Source organism: Podarcis vaucheri (genome assembly GCF_965113315.1).
Source record: "Podarcis vaucheri genome assembly, chromosome: 3".
NCBI lineage: Eukaryota > Metazoa > Chordata > Lepidosauria > Squamata > Lacertidae > Podarcis > Podarcis vaucheri.
Genome location: NC_138761.1, coordinates 29,033,140 through 29,053,767, shown reverse-complemented (window position 1 = coordinate 29,053,767; position 20,628 = coordinate 29,033,140). Strand labels below are relative to the sequence as shown.

The 20,628-nt window shown below is 41.7% G+C and overlaps 1 protein-coding gene across 7 annotated transcripts in view; it reads left to right on the top strand.

The window, feature by feature from the left end:
• Positions 1–20,628, top strand: part of USH2A (usherin) — a 432,976-nt gene that overhangs the window by 324,051 nt on the left and 88,297 nt on the right. For all 7 annotated transcript variants that reach the window (XR_014218160.1, XM_082217159.1, XM_082217162.1 and 4 more), the window contains 5 exons: positions 7,899–8,122; positions 10,360–10,570; positions 10,661–10,858; positions 12,536–12,690; positions 13,525–13,723. Coding sequence is in view for 6 of the 7 variants with exons in the window: in XM_082217159.1 (XP_082073285.1) it covers positions 7,899–8,122; positions 10,360–10,570; positions 10,661–10,858; positions 12,536–12,690; positions 13,525–13,723 (987 nt within the window). In the remaining variant the exon portion in view is untranslated. The remainder of the gene's footprint in view (positions 1–7,898; positions 8,123–10,359; positions 10,571–10,660; positions 10,859–12,535; positions 12,691–13,524; positions 13,724–20,628) is intronic.

Here is a 20,628-nt window from a genome sequence, read left to right as displayed (position 1 = left end):
TAGCGCAACCTTCCCCAACTTGGTGCCCTCAAGATGTTTCAGGCGCCAGCCAAAATAGTCAGTTTTCAGGGATGGTGGGAGTTGTAGTCCGAAACATCTGAAAGGTACCAGGTTGGGGTTACTTGACATAGGTCAATGCTATGTACTCCAACTGGGGCAGCACATTTCTTCACTTTTCTACTTATGTATTTCTGGTCTTGTAAAGGTGCTTCACTGAAAGCAAATTGAGAGGGACAAGATTTCACCCACTTGCTACACTTCTACCTTCCATTTATTCCCACTGATGGAGATTATTAGGGATGCTGGGATTTGAACCTGCTTTATCACTAAGCCTCTCTCTGTGTGTTTATTATTGTATCTCTTAGTAACATTTTTCTTTCCCGACCTGTAAATGTGGTAGGTTAGGTTAGTAAAAGATAAAGAGACTGGCCCAAAATCACCCAGTGAGTTTCATGGCTGAATAATACAGTCTGGGTGTGGACCCACTGCTCCCCTATATGCATTTAGTGTGATAATCCAGTACGTTTCCGAGCACAATTCAAAATGTTGGTGCTGCCCCTTAAAGCCCTAAATGGCCTCAGTCCCAGTATATCTGAAGGAGCGTCTCCACCCCCACGATTCTACCCGGACACTGAGGTCCAGCACCGAGGGCCTTCTGGCAGTTCCCTCACTGCGAGAAGTGAGGTTACAGGGAACCAGACAGAGGGCCTTCTTGGTAGTGGCGCCCTCCCTGTGGAACACCCTCCCACCAGATGTCAAAGGGAACAACTACTACCAGACTTTTTGAAGACATCTGAAGCCAGCCCTGTTTAGGGAAGCTTTTAATGTTTGATGTATTACAGTATTTTAATATTTTTTTGGAAGCCACCCAAAGTGGCTGGGGAAGCCCAGCCAGATGGGCAGGGTATTATTATTAATAATAATAATAATAATAATAATAATAATAATAATAATAATAATAATAATTTATTATTTATTATCTGCACTCAAATTCTGAATTAAAATTGTGCAGTTATGTCCTACTTGAAGCAAACGCTTGATATATACATAATAGCATAATAGCCTTGTTTTCACAGGGCCAACCAGTGTGGGATCTGTGACGAGCAACAACATTCACCACACCTGTAATTTCCAGCAAGTGGTATGCGGAAGCATACTGTTGCCTTTAACCATAGAGGTAGAACTTATCCATCATGGATAGCAGCCATTTATAGCCATATCTTTCCCAGTCTGCATCTTTACTGGAGTTGTTTTTAGATGTTTTAACATTAATGTGTTTGCTGTTCTGGGCTCCTTTGGGAGAAAGGGCAGGATATAAATTTAATAAATAAATAAATGGTTAAAGAATAAGGCAGTGTTTCCCAACCGGTGTTCCGCGGCACACGAGTGTGCCGTGAGACATCGGCTGGTGTGCCGCGAGATACCTGGAGGGAGGCGGGCGAGTCGGGCGGCGAGAGGCGGGGCGGCGGCGGCGAGGAGAGGTCGCGCCTCCTGCTGCTGCCTGGCGCTCCTCCTCGCAGCCGGCAGCGCTGCCTGGGCGCCTCCGCGCGACTCTGCCTCGCTGGGTTTGGTCTCCCAGCAGAGACGGGTCACACGCGCCCCTCCCTCCCTCCCTCAGCCTGCGCGGAGGGAGAGCCAGAGAGAGGCATCGCTCCTGCGCTCCGAGGCGGATTGAGCGCAGCTGAGAGGAGCTGCCGAGGGAAAAAACTTTCACTTTTGTGCGTCCCTCCCGGCGTGACGCTGCGCGCTGACGTCACGGGGCGGGGCTTTAATGGTGGTGTGCCGCGAGATTTTTTTTCAGTAAACAGGTGTGCCGTTGCCCAAAAACGTTTGGGAAACACTGGAATAAGGCGAGAGCCCATTAACCAGCCAGCCAACTTCTCCAGAGAATTGGAGCCCACCACACTTTAGATTGGTTACCCTCAATACATGATCACAGAAGCCAGACTTTTATATGCATAAAGATGGGAAAATTCATCATTACCTACCATGGAGGAACGGTTGTCAAAATTATTGGACTTAGCTGAGGTGTGTTTAATCAGAGAAAAATCATTGTGGATATTTACTAAAAACATTATAGACTTTTTGCACGAAAAAGGAAAAGTAACTTACGATATGGTTTGAAGGTTTGAAGAAAATGTTTGTTTATAGAAAGCTGAATTGTTGCGTGTTATCTTGGAGTGTATGCTTTGAACTATTTTCTATGTATAGCTGACGGACAAAGAATTGGAAGTTCTTTTTTCTTTTTGGTTTGTGTATTTATTTGGATTAATTTTTAATCTTTGATTTTAAAAGGTATTGGATATTTGATATTAACCTTTGTATTCTTTTTCAAACTTCAGTAAAATCTATTTAAAAAAGAAGATCTGGTTACCTTACATAAGACTTGGCTCTAACTACCTGCACAGACAATCTTGTAGCTGTCCAAGGTTCTGTTTCTGTGTGTTCACTGCTTGATGGAATGCTACCAGCTTTCCCTGTGAGCTTTAAGCTCCCGTGGAACTGGATATCTACCCTACTTTACAGGGCTGCCACGAGGATAAAAGAAGCTGGCAGCTGTGTGACAAATAAGTGACAAATAAGTGACAATTAAATAAAAGTAGTTGTCTCCCCTACATTCCCTTCCCTGATAAATTAATGACTGATCAACATTGTTGTGATAAACTGACTGGTGTCCACCCCACCAGCATTTGAAACCTCAGTTCCAAGCGATGCAGGAATAACACATTATCCTCATGTTTCTCCTGAACCAAGTCCCTTTCTATAGCAGCACATTGTGTGGCTGCCACAAGAAAGGGCTGGCTCGTAAAGCATCTCTTTATGTACTTTATTACTTAAACTCTTTTTATTTGCCTGCAGGAGCCCTTTAACAAAATCACATTGAATTGACTTTCTCACACCAAATCAAATCTCCCTGGTCCCAGTTCAGTTGTCTTTGTCAATATGTATTTTATAAATGGAGTGAATTAACAGATGCTGTCGGAAGAGAACTGCTGGGGTAGCATTTATGTTTTTACTACTCTCTCTGGGCAGATGAGTTGTGTAGGAGTGTAATACAGGTACCTTGGGATGAAAGTCGTGTTCTTCATTTCATTGTGTATATAGATAGATATATGTGTTCTTAAACTGCTTTTCTCAAATTCATGCATTTGTAGATGGAAAAGGTTTAAAAATGTTTTCCTTTTTTAGCCTTTTCAGGCTTTGCATATTGTGCATTCACTTTTCAACATGAATTTGTTTTTTAAAGGCACAGTAGTGCTTTTCAGCATGTACAGGTAGACTAAAAGCAATAAACCTTTTAATCAGGTTTAATCAGAGATTCGCTAAGTTGCATGCTTATCTATTTTAGAAAATGTCAACTCTGCCTTTTGGCCCCCAAGATTTCTACCCCAGCATGCCTTTCTAAAGGAAAAACACACAACAATTACATTTGAAACAGTAAAAAAATAAAAACAGCGATCAACTTCAGCAATCAAAGCAGTACCAAGAGAGGGACATAAAACAACTGGTTTAAAAAATGCAGTGCCACAGCATGTGTGACCAAAAGTCTTTGCTACCAATCTAAAACTCAGAAGGGGAGAGGGTCAGCCAAACCTCTTTCAGGAGGGAGTTCAATAATCTGGGTGCTAAGAAGACCCATCCTTGTGGCTCTGGAAACCATACCTCTGAAGGTGGCAGAACATGGAAAAGTTACTGGTAATTGAAGCGCACAGGATGGTTTATTCAGAAAGAAGCAATCCTTTAGATAACCTCATCCTAAGCTACTTAGGGCTTTATAAGTAATAATAATTAGCACCCTGAATTGTTTCCAGAAACAAATCAAAATTCAATGCAAATGAAAAAAAACTCAGTTTTTAATATGTATATCTATTGAGTACAAACATCTTCTGTCTCAAATTTATTTATTTTTGACATATTTTTACTCAGCTTTTTAGGACAAGGAAGGTGGTTCATATTAAAAATGTATGTGATTGAACAAATGTAATAAAAACAGCATCAGATTATCATAAAACAAATGACTCTTCTCACACATAGTATTAACTGTGTATTTAATATGACCCTCTGAGTATGCAAAGTCTAACCGAAGACCTGGGTTTGGAAAGCAGGTTGGGCCAGTATAATTCATTGTGAGCTATTCTGCTTCTTTGAGGAGAAGAAAGGACACAAAGAAAAGCTTTGTTTCCATGTATAATTGGAAATGTATGTTTTCCGATTTTGTGCCTTTGTTTTATTTCCTCCAGTGTTAGAAACAGATATGAAAGCTAGGAGCTAAATGGCACCTTAAACCTAGGTTTATGGGTACAACAACAGAACGTCTAGGCACAATTTTTTTATAACTAGAATACAAAGCTGAAAATGAATGAACTGCAGCTACAATATTATGTTCATTTTTCACATGGTCCCTCACCTCACCTCACCTCCCCCCCCCCAATATTCTTAAGAATCTTCAGAGAGTAGCTGGAAGTGGTCCTCCTTTCCTTCCACTCTGTAGAAGGAAATCTTAGGCTCAGTACTGCACCCAGAACTCAGAAACTGCTTGCGCTAAAGAAATTCCCTGTCACAAAATGCACCTAGAACAATGGGAGTTTCAAACACTGATTTCCTCTTTTTCTAGCACAGAGGCTTCTACCACAGACAGAGACATCTACTGGTTTCTTTTGGTGGTTATGTTACTGCATATTGTTCAGAATTCCCTCAAGGAATTAACATCCATGCATGGTTGTGTTTGTTTAGAGTCCATCCAAAATGTTCTCATGTTTACTGGAAGCCATAACAACAAGAAGCAATGTCATTATTATTTTTTTACTCTTTCCTTTCCTAAGTAACACCCTTTATAATGTCAAAATAAAACATTCAGTTAAAGTGACCAGCCATAATATCCTAGTTGAAGGAAATAGTTCAAGCAGTCATTCGCAATGAACACTGATTCTCTGATTTGGTTATGAAACACTAAGCCTACAACCCTAAACACACTTTCGTGTAAGTAAGCCATATTGAACACAGTGAGACTTACTTCTGAGTAAATGTGAAAGAGAGTGCTGTTGACCTCATGCAGCACAACCTTGTTCAAGTTTACTTGCAAGGAAAGCCTACAACATTCAATGTCAGTGTGCCACCTTAATTTTTATTTTCTTCTTCAAAGTTCAATCATTTTGCTGTTTTGCTGGGTACAGTACATGGACCTTTCTGAGAATTTTTAGAGGGATATTAAATAATTCTTGGCAGGTCAACGAGTGTCTTAATGAGGTTTGTGTGTTTCTTTCCCTTCTGCTTATTTTAGCATTGCATATGCCTCCAGAAAATACTTCTATTTTCTAATTTTTGGCAAATGCATATTTATTTATTTGTTTGTGTGTGTGTCTGTGTATGCACAATTTGTTGGAAGGCAATTCTCCCTCTTTAAGCAGTTGATTGAGGTGATGTATTTGAAAGGTAAATCAATCCATCAATAATATATGGGCCTATTTTCCCTTCCCTTCCCACCCACTGCCCCACTGTAGGCATGTTTTAAACTGTACATTCTCAGTGTCAAGGTTCAAGAGTCAAGTGCTACATGTGATAAATTAGGCTGAGGTCAAAGGCTATACAGTGAGGTTTCAGAGGAATGTCTATTTCTGAATTTGCAGCTCATTCATGCTGAAGTGATGCACTATGGGAATTACTACCAAACTCTGCTCGGCAACATCTGCTCTCCCTAAGTGAGTTAGTGCACGTCAGACATCTTTATGTCAGAATATTGCAGTGATGGATGCAGTCTTCAGAAAATGCTGCATAAAAATCTGGTGTGCCGTTCTGGCCATTAAGTGAAATTACTATTTAAATTAATGGCGCTGTCACAGTTTATCTGTGCAAAGAATGAACGCTGATTAGGGTATTAAGTAATTAGCAATTTATCACGCTGGAACAAGGTTGATAATAATTAAAGAAGTAATGGTTTACCAAAGAAACTAGAAAGGGAGTCACTTCTTGTTATGTGAGTGAAATCTTGGCTGAAAAATTTAATTCAGTGAAACAAAGATGAGACTCTTGGTGAAAGAATGCGTCTTTCTTTTTCTCCCCTAGAATAAAAGTGGTTAATCATCAACATTTTACTTTGCTTGCCAATAATGGCTCTGAGCTAAAACATTTGCCTTTGCTTAAAAAAAAAAAAACCACACACACACACAACACTATCCAAAACAATATGTGATGCAACCGCAGTCTTGGCTGGGGGACAGGAAGGTAATGTTAAACTTCAGCTCATTATCACATGGTTAGGCCTAGCCTGTGAACATATGAGACTCAATGATTGCTGCAAACAGACACTGCTGCGTCCTGTGGCATGTGCTAGGGTAGGGGGATGGATGCTGCATCCAAGAATATTGTTCGGACTCTGCTGCTTTGTTGGTCTTGATAACCCATCGGTGGGTGTGATATTATCCTACTACACAAAGCCGTTGGATCCACAGAACTGTATCGTAAGGCAGAGGCTGAAAAGGGAGGATAAGTCTGGAACAATTCACTTACACAACACCCTGCTGTCACCATTGTCAGCGCAATACCGAGTGCTTCATGTTTAATATTAAACTTTCATAATAGAATCCAACTGACGGGCAGAAGAGGAGGATGGATTTGGTCTTCTCATAAATAAATCATCTCTGCCTGGCACTGCATGTTTGTAAGATTGAACAGTTCTACTTTAAAAATTTGACCCTGACATGAAACCATTTACTATCCTACAGACCCCCAGTTATTTGAATGTAGCTAACCCTATGAGCAAAAATTATTCAGTTGTTTGCATTGAGCTAATTATACCCTGTGCTATAGCCCCAGCTAGGGTGGTCCTTGCAGTATAATTATCTTAAGAGAAGCCTCTCTATGAAATGTATGCTCATCCAGTTTACTGTTCAGAGGTTACTAAACATGCACTAACATCCCAGGATTTATTTCTTGATAGTATCCTGTTTCATCTTATGGAACATGATTACACAGCTGCCCCAGGGAAGCCAGATGGTATGACTCCAAGAAGTCTCTGCTGTAGTAGAGACACAGACAGCACCCTGGCACAAACTTCATTCAGACCCCTGACTCCTGTCTACTTTGGAGAGGGACAGACAGATGGGGTGGGGGGTATCCCACAAGTACCATTCTTTTTCTAGCAAGGCTTTGGGAACTGGAAGCTGCATATTCCGATTAAAATTATTTTGCCATCTAGTCCAGTATTATCTACATGCTCCAATGGGCAGCGATTCTCCAGTCTCAGACAGAGCTGCTTCCTATCACCTGCTACCTGATTCTTTTGAACCTGAGATCTTCTGCATGTGCTCTGCAGTTGACCTAGGACCCCTTCCCCATCAGATGCTCTTGACCTCTAAATCTTTGCTGTCCTCCTATCACCAGCTTCTCTCCAGTTTAAACTTCTACTCATTGCCAAATCCCACCCATCTTCTCTCCTCTCTTATTTCTCTTTCTTTCTCACCATCAGATTGTTTATTAACGTGGAAGCAGGTTCACAGCAATTTGTCACAATTCCCTCATTTCCTATTTTCTTGTTTTTTCGACAGGAGTGAAGAAACTGGTTTAGGGGCCAGTCGTCACTACATTTTGTTTTGAAATGTCAAACGTTCACACCATGTGGCATACGTAGTTGTGCACTGCAGATGTTTACAGCTTCTTTCTGTAGTGTATCTGCAAGCAGAGGCCCATGTCTTTCCTTATCACTGGAATTAGCTTCTGAACAAAGGCTTTACCAGTTTAGTCATCTTAAATTCAAAATTAAGTACCACTTTAGTTACCTTTTCCCTTGTATCAGTAGCTGCCTCATTCAGACATTTTTATGTTGTATTTTATAGAATTCTCTGTACTTTCCCCCACTTTCTCCCCTTTTCGCATTCATATATAATGTTTTATTGTTGCAGGAATGTTCTGTTGTGGACATGAATATGTGAATATGTCAAGTACCATATGCTGCTCAGCTTCCAGTGGTGAGTCTAAAGCCCACATTAAAGAGAATGACCAAGTGCCATTAAAATGCTGTGAGGCTGAACTTATTCCAAAGAGCGAGGAATGTTGTAATGGACTTGGATATAATCCTTTGAAATATGTTTGCTCTGACAGGATTTCAGCTGGAATGATGATGAAGGTAATTGATAGAAAACCTCTTGGTGGTTCTGATTTGACAATGGAAAGAGAAATACATTGTTCATAACTATTTTTGTAAAATAGGAATATAAAAACTCCTGTGTGCATTATTCATTTTCACATTACATCCATATTAATACCGAATGAGTTTGCCATGATTGATGTTATTGCAGTGAATTCTAAAGGAATTAATAATGATTAGCTGCTTCTTGTGATGTGTTGCTCAGCACTTCAGATTAGTCCAAGGGCTGAAAGTTAGTATTCCAACTGGGCTGGGTTGTGTGTGTGTAACTACCTTCAGTTGTGTTGCCAGTTCTTAATTCCTGCTGGCACTACTTCGTAGAGCCTTAAACTCTGCTGCATCATAGACTACTATCCTATTTTTGCAGATCCCTAATTTTATTTTAGGGACGTGGGTGGCGCTGTGGGTTAAACCATAGAGCCTAGGACTTGCCGATCAGAAGGTCGGCGGTTCGAATCCCCGTGACGGGGTGAGCTCCCATTTCTCGGTCCCTGCTCCTGCCAACCTAGCAGTTCGAAAGCACGTCAAAGTGCAAGTAGATAAATAGGTACCGCTCCGGTGGGAAGGTAAACGGTGTTTCCGTGCTCTGCTCTGGTTCGCCAGAAGCGGCTTAGTCATGCTGGCCACATGACCCGGAAGCTGTACGCCGGCTCCCTTGGCCAATAAAGCGAGATGAGCGCCACAACCCCAGAGTCGTCCGCGACTGGACCTAATGGTCAGGGTCCCTTTACCTTTACCTTTACCTAATTTTATTTTATGTGATGGCTGCTACATAGGAGGCCACTGAGAAGGCTTCCAAATTAAAGCTCAGTTTCATTTGCTGCAGTCTAGTGGTAGGCATCTATTTGGGGCCAAAAGTTCCCAGGTTCAGTCCTTGACTTTGCCAGGTAGAGCTGCCTAAAACACTGGAAACCTGCTGCCAGTCATTGTAGACAATGCTGAATTAGATGGCCAATGGTCTGAGCCTGAACAAGGAAGCTTCCTATGTTCATTAGTCGGCCCCTTCCCAAAACTACTGTTCCAAGAGTTCTTTGACAGAGACAGGGAACAAGTTGGCATTAAGTTGATGCAGCTGGATGAACAAGAAGGGTCAAGCACTGGTAGGTGCTGAGTAGACACTATAGTTATGGGTATGCTCTGTGTTATGAGATGAAACACTGCGATTCAGTATTGATTCAATTACTTCAGTAGTTCCTCTGTTTTTGTCTTAGTCTTGGAGACAAGCTAAAAATACAGCAATGGCTACAATTTAAGAATCATAGCGCTGCATGACTGGGAAAATGGGAGAGGGGCTCCATATAGACTTATATGTCTTATATGACTGTGCAACAGGATTGCTGTATTTTGGGTGTGGGATATAAAATCCAAACTCCTACTCCTACTCCTCTTCTTCTTCTTCTTCTTCTTCCACACAACATCAGAATGTCATGTGCTAATTCTTTTGGGGTTAAAAAAAGAATTTTGAACAAGATCTGTGGATCAGTATCATTTTAGGAAAATGCATGTGCTTCCCTTGTATTCTCACTAGTCACAATGTGAAGGAGGAATCTTCAGTTTTTAAAAAATAAGGATTCAGATTGTGATGGATGCAGATTGGGTGTGAGTGTGGACTACACTGATCTAGAAACCAGAGTAGTAATTTATTTATGTTTTATCAATACTTTTATACCCCTGAATAATAACATTCCCTTGGCAATTTGCAGAAAGAATACCTTAATTTAAATGTAAATACAAAAACCATAGGGTTGGATTCAGACTTCATTCATACTGCTAGAGGAGGTAAGGTGACTTTTGCCACTTTCCTCTCTCCCCTTGCATCTCCCCCTGCCACCTGCTCCAGAACAATTAAGGAGATGCTGCTTGGGGATGCAAGGTAAGCGGGGTGGGGAAATAATTATGAAAATATGCCACCCCCGCACTCGCAGGATTTCTCCACTGGGATGTAAGGAGTATTTCCATGTGTGGAAAACAAACTGTGGAAGCAACCCATTATAACTAATAGCCACAATATCATAAAAGCTTTGGAAAACATGTGGCAAGATTTAAATTACTAAAAAGCCTGGGGACATAAAACAAGGTCCTTGCTTGATTCTGAAAGGCTGCATGAGAATTAGTATCGTGGGGTGCCTTTGAATGTGTGTAAGAGAAAGCAAGGTGTATGTGTTGGATTAGATCATTTTTACATGGACTAAAAAGCTTGGGAACTGGTTTTGTAGGTAAAAGAAGAATGCAAAGCTAGCACTCTGTGCCCTATATCCATGGAAGCAACAGCATACTGTGGCCGATGTGACTTCGACAAACATGCTCACATATGTGCTTGGATAAAGAGTTACTGGGATAATACAGAGAAGAACGGAGATGGAGGCATATGCCCAACTTTGGAGGAGAAGGTCTACACTGGAGGTCCAACTCAATATTCATTCACAGGTAAACCATGTCTCATCTACTTTGTTGGCAACATTTGCATGTACATGTCCAAATTGGTTGTTGTCTTTTGACAATGTTTTCTCTTTATAGATCTGAAACTAGAACCTCATGTCACATATGAGTACAGGGTAGCCACATGGAACAAATACGGAAGAGGATTAAGTGAAATTGGCAGAGCTACTACTAAACAAGATGTGCCTGAAGGTGTAAGTCCACCCCAGTGGACCAAAGTAGATAACCGTGAAGACATAATATTTCTAAGCTGGAAAGAACCTCGGCAGCCAAATGGTATTCTGATAAAAAATATTGTATGATCTGATACAGAACTGAACATAGGAAGCTGCCCATATACTAAGTTAGACCATTGGTCCACCAGCTTAGCATTGCCTTCACCTATGGGTAGTGGCTCTCCAGAGTTTGGGACGGGGTCTCTCCCAGCCCTACTTGGAAATGCCTGAGTTTGTACATGGGACCTTCTGTATGCAAGGCAGATGCTCTGTCACTGAGCCACACCCTTCCTTCAGTGCTTTTGTGCCCAATGGGCTTGCTATAGAATAATAAATACTTTGCTTAAGTTCATCACCCATGTATTTGTCATGATTCCAGAGAGATCAAACCTGCATTTCATATATGTCTTCCATTAGTAGCCAGACAGCCCTCAGCAGAGAAGTGTCAGGCTGATATGGTGAAGATTTATCACACATAACTTCTGCAGGGCACTCCAATAATGCTTTACACCCTTATTGTCATGACTTGCAGATTGATAATTTAAAATGAACAGTTTGTACAATAGGGTTGCCATATTTCAAAAAAGTTGTTGAGCTCCCCCCGCCCCCCAATGCATTTTAAAAAACCTGAGTTTTTGAGCTATTTTTTAATGACATTTGCCAAAAACTGCACTTCTGACATGGGCTGCCATACATCCAGTGATTCCCGCCCGAATGCTGTTTGCAAATGCCAAATACCAAACTTATGGCAACCCTGCAGCAACTAATGATACTGTTCAGTATCACCATGTGCTGCATCAGAAAAAGTATGTTTGAACCCACATGATTTGATGCAAGAGGCATTTTTAGATTTGGTCTGCTTTCAGATTTGCTCACAGGAAACCTCTCTTTTGAATGCCCCATGTTCAAATTGACAAGACTTTCACACAGGCCTCATTCAATTCAATGTTAAATGGTGATTTAGTGTTATATGAGTGATATATTGCAATGTAATTAAGTATTTTGTCCCGACTTTACACTGTGGCTCACCCCTTGCTTTTTGAATCAAACCATCTTCATAAACCATGGTTTGAAGCCGGCTTGTTTCAGTAAACTGTACTCAAGACCAACCACAGTATGTCCAGGTTTGGCTGTGGCTCTGAACTGCAGCAAAAACTTTCCTTCTCCTTACAGCCATACTGAAGGAAGAAAAGGATGGACGGAGTGCATGACCCCATCTTGTTCATGTAACACTAAGCCAGGCTTCCTCAACCTTGGCTCTCCAGATGTTTTTGGCCTACAACTCCCATGATCCCAAGCTAGCAGGACCAGTGGTCAGGGATGATGGGAATTGTAGTCTCAGAACATCTGGAGGGCCGAGGTTGAGGAAGCCTGGCTTAGTGTTACATGAACAAGATGGGGTCATGCACTCCGTCCATCCTTTTCTTCCTTCAGTATGGCTGTAAGGAGAAGGAAAGTTTTTGCTGCAGTTCAGAGCCATAGTTTCATGTTATGTTTGAACAAGGCTGGGATGTCCTTAATTTCACTTAAAGTCACAAAGACTTTCTAATTGGATTTGTATCTGTTTTGACTTTCCTTCTCTCCTCCCTCACACCCTGCCCACAATTTAGTACTATCCCTGATTGCAAGCTGCTGCCAGGCACGACTCTTTCCTTATAATATTTTGTGAAAATAGTCATATGAATTCCTGGTATATATTTAATTCAAAAACATTATTCCCCCCCCCCCTTATGACAAGGTATCATCATTCATTACATTATTCTCCGAAATGGGATTGAGCGTTTCAGAGGAAAGGAACTGAGTTTCACAGACACTGGTGGTATTCAACCATATCAGGAATATTCATATCAACTGCGTGCGTGCACTGTTGCTGGTTGTGCGGACAGTAGCAAGGTGGGTTAATTCTCCACTGGAGGGTGGGAGCAGCTGTGGGGAGATACTACAACAATATATTTGGACACAGAAGCTTCAGCATTGGTTATCCAGAAAGGCCCTTCCAGATATGATTTACTTGTTATTTTTTCTGCTGTACATATTCTCTTCATTGTCAATGTTTCTAAGCTTCTTCTCATTCCCTTTGGGTAAATCTGTTCCTTCAGCTGGAAGCACCAGGCAGGAGACCTTTGCTGCCCCTCCCTTCCACCACGCAATAGTACACAGTCTGTAGCAGCCGGCAGAGAGTGCCTAACACCTCTTTTACCAGCTGATGTATGAGTGGCCCTCTGCCAACCAGGAAAGGAAGTAATCTTTTGGAAGCCGAGGAAGGGCCAGCAACTCTTTCTAATGGCACCCCAGCAAGTGGCAAGGGGAGCAGTGGCATCAAAGTTTATGCCAATGTTTACTGGCGATAAAAATCCCGAAGAAATGAGGCTGTTAAAATGCAGAGACACTGATGAACCATATGGAAGGGTGTTATCAAGAGTTCCATGGCAAGACAGCCTGCTCTCCAGATTTTCCTCTTGCCTGGCACTATGTACTGAAGGCAAAACGTTGTGAATCTGCTTTGATAAATTGTACACCTAGACTCATGTGTAAACATATTCAAGGTCAGATTTTGCTGGGGTGTGTGTGGAATAAACCAAGGGGAGAAAAGTAACGTACTACAGAGCCATGGTAATGATATGCCAGAGCAAACAACAACATTTTAAACTAGAAGTGACATTCTCATTGATCAAGGTATCTTCTGTACTATTACAATAAATTGCTGTCTAATTCATGTGTGTTCAGGTAGTTGCAGTCACTGTCCAAGGAGTCCCAGAGACTGTTCAGCCACCAACAGTTACAGCTTTGAGTGCAGTGGCGTTGCGTTTGAGCTGGGTGGCACCCAGGAAGCCAAATGGTATCATCCGAGAATACCAGATCAGTCAAATGGGGAAAGGTCTTATATATACTGACACTGCAGGCAAGATGCAGCATACAGTATCAGGTAAGGATAGAAAGCTCTTTAAGCAAAATGCTCACCGGTTATTTAGCACTCAGACTTTTTAAATGTTGCAGTCTTATATATTTGATGGTAAGTCCCTTTGAGGATAAGACAGGGGTTTGGTTTGCCCACATAGAATGATGTAGTGGAATCCTGAGGTGCCAGAGTAGATGATACAATTTCAGACTCCAGGTGGAGGTTGCCTGTTTCATAGCGCTGCTACACTTTTAAATCCTTGCAAGTGGAAAATCTAGCATAGCTGGGAGACATTTTCTGCCCAGCTTTTTCACTCCATACTCTATTCTTCTTGCAGGAAATTGGGCTGTATGTGTTCATGTAGGAAGGCATTCCAAAACATGATTCCTGAAGTTGCAATCTGATGTGGTAAATTCCACTCTGCCATCTAATAACTTTTTCTGTGACATATTTCTTACATCATGCACTGCATAGAATTGGGGTTTACACTTGGGCAATGTTTCCCATTTCAGCAGCACTTTAGGGCAGATTTTGGGTGGTAAACTCTACATGGTTTTGGCATGATAAACTCTTCACCATGGAAACATGTGTTGATCTTGCCACATAAAGCCCTCATGCTGAGGGAGGGTGGAAGCTTTTGAACATAAGAGTAAAATAATCACATTTCCTCCTTATGGTACTGTGTCCCAAATCATGAAACTAAATACCTATTTTCTCTCTCTCTCCCCTAATTATGTTCTTATCTCAAACTTAAGATTTGATACTGCCATGAACCCCTCCCCAAATTACATACTTTTACATCTGTATGAATAGTTGGGGTTTTGTTTATTGCTAGTGTTTTGTGCTTATAGATGTTGGGTTATCAGTAGTGCATCATTTACATCTGGATGCTCCTTGTATTACATACCTGCAGTGGACATCAGTGATTTTCCTGTAGACTGTGTGTGTGTGTGTGTGTGTGTGTGTGTTTGTGTGCGCGCGTACACACACACACACACACACACAGCGCCATACTGTTTAAAATATCGGAATATTAAGTGGCATATAAATATCTGAAATTATAGATACATGCAGGTTTTTTTTCAGTGGGGACGCAGGAGTATGCACACCCCTAAACATTTTTTGAATCTAGGTTTGGCCTCATTGAGGGGCAGTATTTCAATATGAGCAGGAAAATGAGAGTACCCCCAAACATTATTTTTTAGAAAAAAAGCACTGAATACATGTGAGGTTCATTTTTTAAAATTGTTTTGTTATAATTTCCAAATTCCTTTGATGAAGCAAAACTGTCGGGCACATCCTGAGATGTTGGTCCAGGGGACAGTCATAATTTGTCATTGGACAAACAAATTTACTGTTCTCCCTATATTACATTATCTGCCCAGTAGTAGTAGTAGTAGTAGTAGTAGTAATTGTAGCAGCAGCAGCAGTACATTCACAATAGTAAAGGTACCCCTGCTCGTACGGGCCAGTCGTGTCTGACTCTAGGGTGGTGCGCCCATCTCACATCTATAGGCCGGGGGCCAGCACTGTCCGAAGACACTTCTGGGTCACGTGGCCAGCATGACAAGCTGCATCTGGCGAGCCAGGGCAGCACACGGAAACACTGTTTACCTTCCCACTAGTAAGCAGTCCCTATTTATCTACTTGCACCCAGGGGTGCTTTCGAACTGCTAGGTTGGCAGGCGCTGGGACCGAGCAGCGGGAGCGCACCCCGCCGTGGGGATTCGAACCGCCGACCTGACGATTGGCAAGTCCTAGGCGCTGAGGTTTTACCCACAGCGCCACCCGCGTCCCTAACATTCACAATGCACTTCTGTTAACATTGCATTGTCAGTCTAGTGTTGAAATGTCATGTTTAGCCAACTTCCGATGCCAATTAAAAATATTTTTATTCTCTTGGGCTTTTTCATGAGGACTGATGAGGGATATTCTGTTGGATGCATCCATGCCTCTAATGTTGTTGGGGAATGTTTGGTATTTGCTGTGGAAACTCTTGATAATGGCTGTCACCTGCTGTTTTACACCCCCCCCTTTAATTGTTAGATTTTTATTTTTTGTTACAGCTTTTAAATCATTGCTACCTGCCCTGGGATCATGAAAATGAACAGCATGATATAAATCAAACCAACCAATTAATTAATTAATTAATATCCAGTGTTAAGTGATGGCTTTAAAATACTAGACAGAGCCTCACTGGATGAGACCAAAGATCCATGTAGTCTAACAATTAGTTCCAATGGTGGTTGGCAGTATCATAGAATTAGAAATTTGGAAGGGGCCAGGAGAGTCATCTAGTCCAGCTCCCAGTGTAGGAATCTTTTACCCATTGTCTACGACCCTGAGATTAAGAGTCTCACAGTGTACCGACTGAGCTATCTGTGCTTCTGGCAACCTTAAAAGCAAAGCATGAAAAGCAACAGTCCACTTCTTGTTGCTGTTTGCCATGTTGGCCTGGACTAGGAATTTCCTTTGTCATGAAGTAGAATTGCCAAAGCAATTGCCAATGAATATTTCTGTTGTCTATAGCTTTAGTGAAAACAACCCCACCATTCCAATGGCTTTCTTTTTTTTTTTTTTTTTGTATTCAGCAAGAACCTCCCCATACTGAGCAAGGCAAGAGTGCCTTTTATTCCACCTCAAGGTGGAATAGTGCTTTTTCTACGTGATAATTACTACACTCTAAATTCATGGTGTTCACTAAAACAACTGTACTTACTTCCCATATCTCAGATGTTTGAACTGGCCATCGTTTCAGGCCCCCGTGGACCTGTGTTTTGATTTTTCTCATCTTCAAAAAACCTCTGCTGTTCCCAGAGCAACAGTTGAACGTTAATGAAGCTGTAGCATTAGCGTTCCCTGAGACTTTCAATCCGAGTGCCTTACAAATTGCAGATGAGGAGGCTTGCACCTTGCCACGGCACCATTGTCTCGCTGCTTATTTTTAATTACATCAAAGCTTTGGAAACATGATCCCATAAATGCTTTGTGGGAATAGCGGTGAATGTGCTCGTCATGTGAAATCCATAAATTGCTTATAATCCTCTCAAGATGTTAAAAAAAGCATTAAGTAATTGAAGACAGGAAGTCCTCAGTTAATTATTTAGAGGTGTTATCAATGCTTTAAGTAAACTGAAGCATTTTCTGCTATCGCATGGAGTAGAATGCCACTGGGAGCGAGGGGCACCAGCCATCATCTTCTCATATTCTCTAATGCAAACAGCCTATGGCAGCTTGTCAATAAAAGACCTTTTTATATCATTTATTAGTGAACACTTCCAGTACTCTGTACAGAACAATTTGGATGACAGTTATGGCATTGTTTCACTTTGTGTTACTACTCCTTTACAAATGGTCCTGCTAATGCAAGCGGGGGCGGGGGGATGGGGAGGGAGACTAAAATAATTAGGGGGCATTCTATTAAAAGAAAGCTAAGACTGCCCTCTTCAGCAGCAAGAACAGGAATTCATTTTCCCCAGTCTGTTTTTGCATCTCAGACGCTTCCAGAATAATGGAATTTCTGAAAAGATTCCTCTCTCCGTTTTACTAAAGTTATTTCATAACAGGCACATCCACTTACATACCTTTCATTGAACATATTTTATATGTTGTGCAGAATATTTTGTGACTGAAATGGTTAGAGAATTTCACAAAAGTGGAAATCCCCAAGGGGGATAGCTGTCGTGCAAAAAGAACAAGAATTCCTGTAGCACTTTAAAGATTAACGTGTTTGTTGTGGCACAAGCTTTTGTGGGTTATATCACCCATTTGTTTGTTTGTTATTATTATTTCCATTTATTAGTCATCTAATGAACAATATTATTTAGACAAAAACAGTGGCAACAATGCAAACACTTCCCATGCAAGGTTTCACTGTAGTAAATTTGTAAATTGGGCAACGTTGTGGATGCCTGGGCTGGAATAATATATATAAACTGATGCAACAATATCCTGAGAACAGCATACTCATGCATTTGTTTTAGACTGGGACTTAACAAGGCCTGATATTTGAAGGGATAAAGGTATGATTTCTGCCCTCACACCTACATTATTAGTTTTCGTCTTCAGATTTCTTCCTGAGCTACCAAATTTCTTTCTAAACTCACTCATTTACAAAGCAGTTTGAGGATTTGGCAGCAGTACTTTAAAAAGAAAGAAGTGTGTGTGTGTGTGTGCTCATTTAGACATGATTCCAAACCAAGATGCATCAGGCTCACAGCTTTCCTTCTTCACCTCTGGCACAAGTGTGGTCAATGAAAAACGGAAGTTGAAACTTCTTATCTCATTTTTATGGTCATGCCAGAGGAGCATATGAGCTGGAGGCATGCTTTGGCTTCTGCTGCTAAACCATGAATCTGTGTTATATCTGCACCCAAGCAGAGAGCAAGAGCATGTGAAAATACAGAAGAAAAGGTCTCCCGTGCATGCACAATGTTTTCTTCCAATTTATTATTCAAATGAATATGCAGTCTTCAAGAAATGCTGCTTATTTGTTTTTATTTATATATTGCAAAGTTTTCACTCAGCCTTCTTTACAAATTCCAGATGGGTTTTGGAATTATGCCCATGGAGGAGTACATTCAGCAAACATTTTGGCAGAATTGGCCATCCATTGGTCTCTTTGTTGTCCTTTGAGAAAAGATACACAGGCAGGACAACTCTGTTTTTAACAGCTTTTGCTAATTCAAACTTCCAGATCATTCCAAAACAAAGAGGCAAGCCTTATCCTGAAGGAGGACATGAATGATCCTTATGAGTGGAAAGACCCCCATTTAAAACCTTCTTCTCCTGCATACCCATGAGGTGATCATCAGCTGCCCCCCAGATTGAGCTCTCTCCCATCTATGACGTTGGGACAATAATAATGAAAAACCACCCATACAGTCTTCTTTTTTACACCATTTTTTTCCAGTCTGTACTAAATGGTTGTAAATAAATAGTGCTTTCTAATAAATATTTACTTTTAAAAGTGAATGAACATGACTCCCTTTAGGGGAGTTGAAATAATCTGTTGCCACAGTAATCTTTTCTATCATGAAATACTGTTAAATGTTTGGCTCCCATCCATGTCTTTCCCTTTCTAGCCTGCAACTATCATTTTTGCCCGCTTGCTTTTATGCTAAGTATATAGAGATTTCCACCACCACCACCACACTTCTCTTCAAGTTCATGATTAGGTTACAATCCAGACCGTCTCTCTGACTCCTCTATTTTTCAAAGCTTTGCATCCTGTTCAATTTGCAAGCAGCTTGAAGCCTTGGGTGTCGTTCATTCATTCATTCACTGTATTTCCCTTCCGATGGGCCTGTTGTGTATTGCTGTTCTGTATGTATGACCATTTTGAAATCCACAACAACAATGAAGCTGTCATCTAACCGTTTTTAGACAAAGGGTTCTGCCCAAAGGATTTTTTCTCCCCTTGTCATAGAATTGCATTGTTTTTCTTAAAGTACTTACAATACTAGTTTAATGAAAACATTTTGCAAAGGGTAGAGAAGAAGAGATAAGAAAGAGCGGGACCCATCACTGGCAAGGACAAGGAAGATTAGAGGGAAAATACAAAATGTGAACAGAAGTCTAATAGTGGTTTCTGTGCTCGTAAAAGGAGGAAATCTGGTGTCTTTCCCCTCCTCGATACTGCGTTTCGAGACTTATGCATTAGAATGAATGCATATTTACATATTTATAACCCATTTTCAAAGATGCAGTTGGGTCTTGAAATATTTTGTGGTGGAGGAATGCAGAGAAATATAAAGGTGGAGCCATGGGAGGTAATTGTAAGTTAAGGATAGAGAAATAGGAAATGACTTACAAAACTGATACTGACTAGGGGAAGAGGTTGTATTTTGGAATGGATTCCAATGCACAGTTAATGAGTATAAAATACTGCAGCAAGTTCTGTATAAAATCCTGCTAGACCCTGGAACTAAGAGTTGATATATGTGTAAAGGTAGAAGTAAAGGGACCCCTGACCGTTAGGTCCAGTTGCGGACGACTCTGGGGTTGCGGCGCTCATCTCGCTTTACTGGCTGAGGGAGCCGGCGTACAGCTTCCGGGTCATGTGGCCAGCATGACTAAGCTGCTTCTGGCGAACCAGAGCAGCGCACGGAAACGCCGTTCACCTTCCTGCCAGAGCGGTACCTCTTTATCTACTTGCACTTTGACGTGCTTTCGAACTGCTAGGTTGGCAGGAGCAGGGACCGAGCAACAGGAGCTCACCCCGTCGCAGAGATTCGAACCACGACCTTCTGATCAGCAAGCCCTAGGCCAGGGGTCTGCAACCCGCAGCTCCGGAGCCGCATGCGGCTCTTTTACACCTTTGCTGCGGCTCCGGGGTGGATACTAGCGAGGGGAGGAGGCGCATTGTGCGCCCCGACACTCCCCACAGTGGCAGGCGCTGTACTGGCTGTAATGTCGCTTGGGGGCGGTGCGTGCCTTAGTCACACACCGTCCCAACGTCACCTTCCCGCCCGCTGTCAGATCAGAGGGCAGCGGCGCGCATGCTTTAAATGTCACAATGGTTTTGCGGCTCCCAGGGTTTTTTTTTCCTTCGGAAACAGGTCCAAGTGGCTCTTTTTGTCTTAAAGGTTGCAGACCCCTGCCCTAGGCTCTGTGGTTTAGCCCACAGCGCCACAAAATATAACTCACTGATGGCATTCATTGCTAGCAAGATGTGGCAATGGCCAGTGCCATAGACAGCTTTAAAAGTGGGGACTGAAAAAGTGGCTATTAACTATTACTAAACAAACAAATATGTGGTATGCCTTTGAATACATACTGCTAGAGAACTAACAACATGAGAAAAGCTTTTGTCTTGGTGTTCTGTTTCTGGGCTTCCGGGAAGCCTCAAACTGGTCACTGTTGGAGTTCACCAGATTTTGGACTAGAGGAACCTTTGCTCTGATCCAGCAAGCTCCCCTTAAGCATTTATG